The 6000-nt window shown below is 35.5% G+C and overlaps 1 protein-coding gene across 1 annotated transcript; it reads left to right on the top strand.

Annotated features, from left to right (window-relative positions):
- Nucleotides 1-1929: 1929 nt before the first annotated feature.
- On the top strand, nt 1930-3381 carry LOC113294036 (protein DETOXIFICATION 14-like). The gene has a single exon (XM_026542465.1). It carries the CDS (start codon nt 1930-1932, stop codon nt 3379-3381), a length of 1452 nt encoding a protein of 483 aa, XP_026398250.1.
- Nucleotides 3382-6000: the final 2619 nt, after the last annotated feature.

Below are 6000 nucleotides of genomic sequence, written 5' to 3'. Positions count from 1 at the left end.
CTTCTTCCTCTGAATCTGTTAGTTAAAATATAGATTTTATTTTATAGGAAAGATAAAATGAAGGAAATGTTATGAGGATATGTTAGTTAAGACATACACGATGAGAATATATATCAAAGAAGAATTGTTATAGTCTGATATGAGACCTCTTTATACTAGTATGCATATACTCCCGAATAATTCTACAGGGACCGTGCAGAAAAACCATGAGAAAAATGGCCCCTCACATGGGAGTTAGCAGAGAGCCATTTTAGGGCCCACCAAGGAAAATATGTGAGGCGACGGTTTCTGCATGTTTTTTCATGCCTTTCGTGAAGAGTTTTTGTATACTAATTCAAAGGGAGCCTTCTGTTATATGCACAAGTTTTAAAGAAAAATATGAGAAACATCCAATTTTTCCTTTTTTATCTTTCAAATCAAACTAAAAGGAAGACCTTATATGATTACTACATCGCAAAAAACTTATCTTTTTTTGAAAGTTATTTAATGTTTGGCGGTATTTAGAAAAAAAGAAGTCCAACAAACCTGCGTTGTATTACGAGCCAGGCGAGATGCCAGGCCCTTAATGTGGGGCTTAGGAACTGGAGAATAACTTAGAGACACGTGAAATTTATTTAGACTTTGGTGCCTTGACCGTTTTATTGTCTAGGCGCCCCTGGACGAATTGTGCGTCTAGAGTGTCTAGGCGAGCGCCTAGGGCGCCTTTTATAACATAGCAGCAAACATTAGTTTTAGTTTGATACCAAACATTTTAAAACCTAACAAATTGTATCTGACCTGTCATTGACTGTCAGGTCAACTTTTAAAACCAGACGATCACTTCCTTGTTTGTGCAAAATGCGGGCAATTCTTTAACAAGATAAATAAGAAATACCAACACATTAAGAACGGTTTCTATAGTAATGTTCAAACTCAAAATTTTGTTGAGACATTGTGGATGGTCAAACGTGTTTTTCCACTATGGTAAAGCAGGGAAAAATGAACAGATTTGGTTTTCTAAGGTCCCATTAGTATTTCTTTTTAATATAAAATATTTTGTAGGATAAAGATGAAAAATAAAATAAAATATTTAAGTGAGATAAAGTAGGATGGAGTGAGATAAAATAGGATAAGGTGAGATAAAATAAGGTTAAAAGTAGTAAAATAATCATGGATTGTACTTGGCGTCAATCCAAGAGTCGCGGCGTCAATCCAAGTGTCGCTGGCGTTTTTTGCATGAACGCGAGTCATTTTTTCTATCGCCAGCGTTGGCAGGGATGGCGCGCATCCTTACAATAAACGCGCGCCTGATGTTCCCACTCGATGTTCAAATGAACAGATCTGTTCATTTGAACATTCATCTTGTGTGCAGGAATTGCCCTAACAAGTTAACAGAAACATAAAGGAGTACCCATCTTTCCTCTGCCTTGAAAAATTCTTTCCGTTTGATCTGGTAAAATGAATTCCCCCAAAACCTTCATACTCCTACGAAAATATGGTTTTTAACCTTGAGAGATCTCTTTCAACCCAACCCCAATTATTACTCCAATACCCGCACATTTCAACTCCAAAAAACTCATAATATCTTCTAATCTTCTCCATACATCAAAACCGATCCCCTTTGCTCGAAGAAAAAAACAAAAATACAAATGTCAAGAACTTAAACAGAGAAAATGATGATGGTGTAGGAGGGAGAAGCAGAAAGAAAAATAATATACGGATCTCATCTTAAGTTAGAGTATATTAAAGATATATAGAAGTACGATCTTTTTTAAATTTCACTTCTCAATAGGTCTCAAGACTGTCTTGATTTTAATATCCAATTTGCTTTCGGAAATATAAGTTACTTCATTTAATTGCCCAGCTAGCATTAACAGTATTATTTTGCCCATATTTTCAGGGAAATCGAACTCCACACAACAAAACATCACCAAAGAGAAAAAGAGAGATATGGAAGAGGAAGCTAGTTTGTTGGAGGTACGGGAAGATTCAAGAAGAGCGATCCGATTTACATGGGGTATATTTATACAAGAAGCGAAGTTTACAGGTTACATTGGTGGTCCAATGGTGGCTGTTACTTTATCTATGTATCTTATACAAGTTGTATCAACGATGATGGTTGGTCATCTTGGTGAACTTTCTCTATCTAGTGCCACTCTTGCTACTTCTCTTTGTGGTGTTACCGGTTTTAGCATTATGCTAGGAATGGCAAGTGGATTGGAAACTCTAGCAGGACAAGCTTTTGGAGCAACACAATATCGAAAACTAGGAGTCTATACTTGGAGCGCAACAATCTCTCTTACCCTGGTTTGCGTTCCGATCTCTCTTCTATGGGCTTCAGTAGGGAAACTACTTACTTTCATAGGTCAAGACCCCTTAATCTCTCTTGATGCTGGGAAATATGCGACATGCTTGATCCCTGCGTTATTCGCAAATGCAGCTCTCCAGCCATTAATAAGATATTTCCAATCTCAGAGTCTAATCATTCCAATGTTATTAAGTATGCCAATTTCAGTATGTATCCATATACCTCTTTGCTGGGTTTTGATTTATAAATTTGGGTTGGGAAGTATTGGAGCTGCTTTAGCAACTGGTATATCATACTGGATCAGTGTGGTCTTTCTCGGATTATACGCAGTGTATTCTCCTTCATGTGACTTAACTCGTACATCCCTAACAAAAGAAGCATTTCAAAGGTGTGGAGAGTTCTTATATATATCGGTTCCTTCTGCTGTAATGATTTGTTTGGAATGGTGGTCATTTGAGATAATAATCCTTCTATCTGGACTTCTACCTAAGCCACAACTCGAAACTTCAGTTCTCTCCATCTGCCTTACGACTGCCACATTGGTCTACATGATACCATATGGACTTGGTGCTGCTGTAAGCACTCGAGTTTCAAATGAATTAGGAGCTGGGAGACCAAACGCTGCACGTTTGGTTGTCTACTCCGTGATGATTATTGCAGTAATTGAGTTGGTTATAATGAGTTTGTTGTTCTTTGCTTGTCGTAATATTATGGGCTTTGCTTACTCTAATGAGAAGGAAGTCGTAGACTACGTGACAGGAATGGTTCCGTTAATTTGTTTGACAGTCATCATGGACAGCCTACAGGGTGTCCTCTCAGGTGTTGCTAGAGGATGTGGATGGCAGCATTTAGGTGCTTATGTAAATCTAGGAGCATTCTATCTTGCTGGAATTCCTGTAGCTGTTTTGTTGGGTTTTCGTTTACATTATGGAGGCAAGGGACTTTATTTTGGAATATTAACTGGATCTTTTATACAAACAGCTACTCTCGCTTTTATAGCTTTCCGAACTGATTGGGAATACCAGGCAAGGAATGCAACGGAAAGGATGCTTCAAGAGAGAGAAGTTCCAGTGGCAGTAGGTGAAACGAAATAAGGATAGAAGAAACAACTAAACTGACAGAAGAAGAATATATATCCTTGCTGGCATTTTGGAGTTCTTTAAAGGTGGATAAGCGATAACTTACGGTGCTGAGAAAAACTTCCTCTGATATGAAAAGATATCCTCGTTAGTGATCAGATTTTGGGGAATATCTTGGGGGCCATGTAGGTTTCCTTTTCTTCGTCCAATGTTTGTTGTAAGAAAGTTTTTCTTGTTTTTTTCTTATATTCCTGACATTGTATTGTGCAGCATTCTAGGGTTTGTTTTGTCAAATTAATGTTTTGGTATTCGAGACGCATTTTCTTTTCCCGGCAAACTCCCGAAGATAATTGGAGATGCATTTGAATCCTCTTCTACTTTTGACTATATAGCATATGATTAGTTAATCCTCTTCTACTTTTGACTATATATAGCATATGATTAGTTAACTCTCGAAGTGCAAGTGTATTATAGTTCATCGGTTTTTATAAACTTGGCCAAATTAGAGTATACCTGATGAGATAAATTCGGGGTCGTAATGAAGTAAAACACAATGCCCTTAACCAATTAATTTCAAAATGACCACTCTATACTTGCTTAATTAATAATAAAATTTTGATTAGGTTAATTAGTTTAGTTAGTTAATTAGATGATAAAAAAAATCTGAAATTAGGTTTTATTTAGATTGACTTCATGGATTATGGGTTATGATTTGTGAGGAAATTTTTTTTTAGAATTTTTTTTGTAGGAAATGAGTGTACATTATTCAAACACTTCTAATAAGGGGGCTCCAAAGCTTCTGAGTGATTTCATACTCAAAATTAAAGAAGAAATGCACACTTTCAGAACTGAAAGTTTGAAAAGTCGGCAGGTCGACAAAACTAGAAGATAACGACCACCAATCACAATATGCCTAATCGTCAAGGACGACAATGATATTAGGTGATGACCGAAACACATTCGGCAAGGTCGATAATTCTCAACAATGACGATTGATAACAAGTCGGCACCTTAGAGAGAAAAAAGAGTAACAACTAATGACCAATACCAACACCGAAAAAACCATCTTTGGGGGGTTATTAGTCGGCAAGGTCGTAACTTAGGAAAGTGCCGGCTAAAACTCATTTGGAAAGGTACTATACTAAAACTATGCCGACTATTAACATAACGGTTCACATGAAAAACAAGATTTCCACAACATTAGTCGGCACATTAACCTTAACGACTTATGATGTAGTCGGCAAGGTTTTAGGTTGAATACTTTGACGACCCTGTAAGTATAGGTTTCAGATAAGAAAACTCGGCATGTTATTCAACCTAGGAAGACAACAACTACTTCTAAACAAGAAAAGTCGGCAAGGTCATGCACTAGAAACCCTGACGACTTATATCCACAGATTCACAAATGCAATTTTTCTGATATAATTTGACATGGAAATATAAAATTGAAATATTGGGGTTAGTTTATGTAGCCATTTACTTTCTCAATCGCTTTATTTTTTAATAGTTTATGGAGAGAAGTTTTCAATCGATTTTAGTAAATGGGGATCAATTTTGGTCAATATGGTAGCCGAGAAGAGGGAAAAGCAGAAGAAGAAATGAGAAGATGAGTTAGGCTTAGTTTTAATTATAATGATTAGGGGTATTTTTTAAAACTTCACCCATTTTGGCACTTTCTTAACCCTTCATAAAGTCCATTTAATATCGGGTATACCCAATTTGGTCAGATTTATAAAGTTAGAATGTGCAAGCAGTAAAAATGAACTATTCTCAATTAATGTCGGTGTCATTTTTTCATTAATCAAATTTTACTTATTTTTTACATAATAATAATATAATAGCAACGATAAATAATGATAATACATAACTGTGATAACAACGACAATAAAAATTATAGTATTTTAAAGGTAAAAACCAAAATTAAAATCAAAATATTTAATGATAAAATTAGAATTCACAATTGAGGGATATTATCACAAATTTGGAGGATAATAATAGTTATATGGGATTGGATTTTGGCTAACGGGGTGCATTTTTTAATTATGAAATTTGCGTACTGCCCTTTACCCTAATAAAATTAAATATAAAAAACCTGAAAAACATTAATTTGTAACCCCTTTATTCGTATGCCGATAGTTCTTCTTTTTCTTCTTCTCTTCTCTTCTTCCATAATTTCATCATTCAATCGTCGATTACAAAAAAAATATTCCTCGAAAAATACCATCTAAGACACTGTCTTAATTCCGGAATTGGAAATACATTAACAATCAATTTGACTTTCAATTTCATTAACAATTTCTCAGCCGGCATTGATTGTACGATGATTCAATGCCGGCTGAGATGCCGGTATTAATATTCAAGAATCGGTATTGAATTTAGGTTGAATTTAAAGCCGACAAAAGAATCATGTCACTGGCTTCAAATTCACTCTCAAGTAGGAGGTGATCGAGTCTCCACTCACGAATATGCAGATTTCATGAAATACTCCTTTTATGTAAATCCAGTTTAATTTAAGTTATTAATGTATGTTCTTTCCTACTAAGAAAAAAAAAAGAAAAGGGTGTCGTCGAAGTCATAGGGACAGGTAAATTAATTTATCCAAGCAATTAATAGGGATGGTTCCTTCCATTAAAC

This window comes from Papaver somniferum, chromosome 7 (genome assembly GCF_003573695.1).
Source record: "Papaver somniferum cultivar HN1 chromosome 7, ASM357369v1, whole genome shotgun sequence".
In the NCBI taxonomy this organism is placed as follows: Eukaryota; Viridiplantae; Streptophyta; class Magnoliopsida; order Ranunculales; family Papaveraceae; genus Papaver; species Papaver somniferum.
Note: the sequence above shows the minus strand (reverse complement) of the source record. Positions and strands in the feature narration are given on the sequence as shown.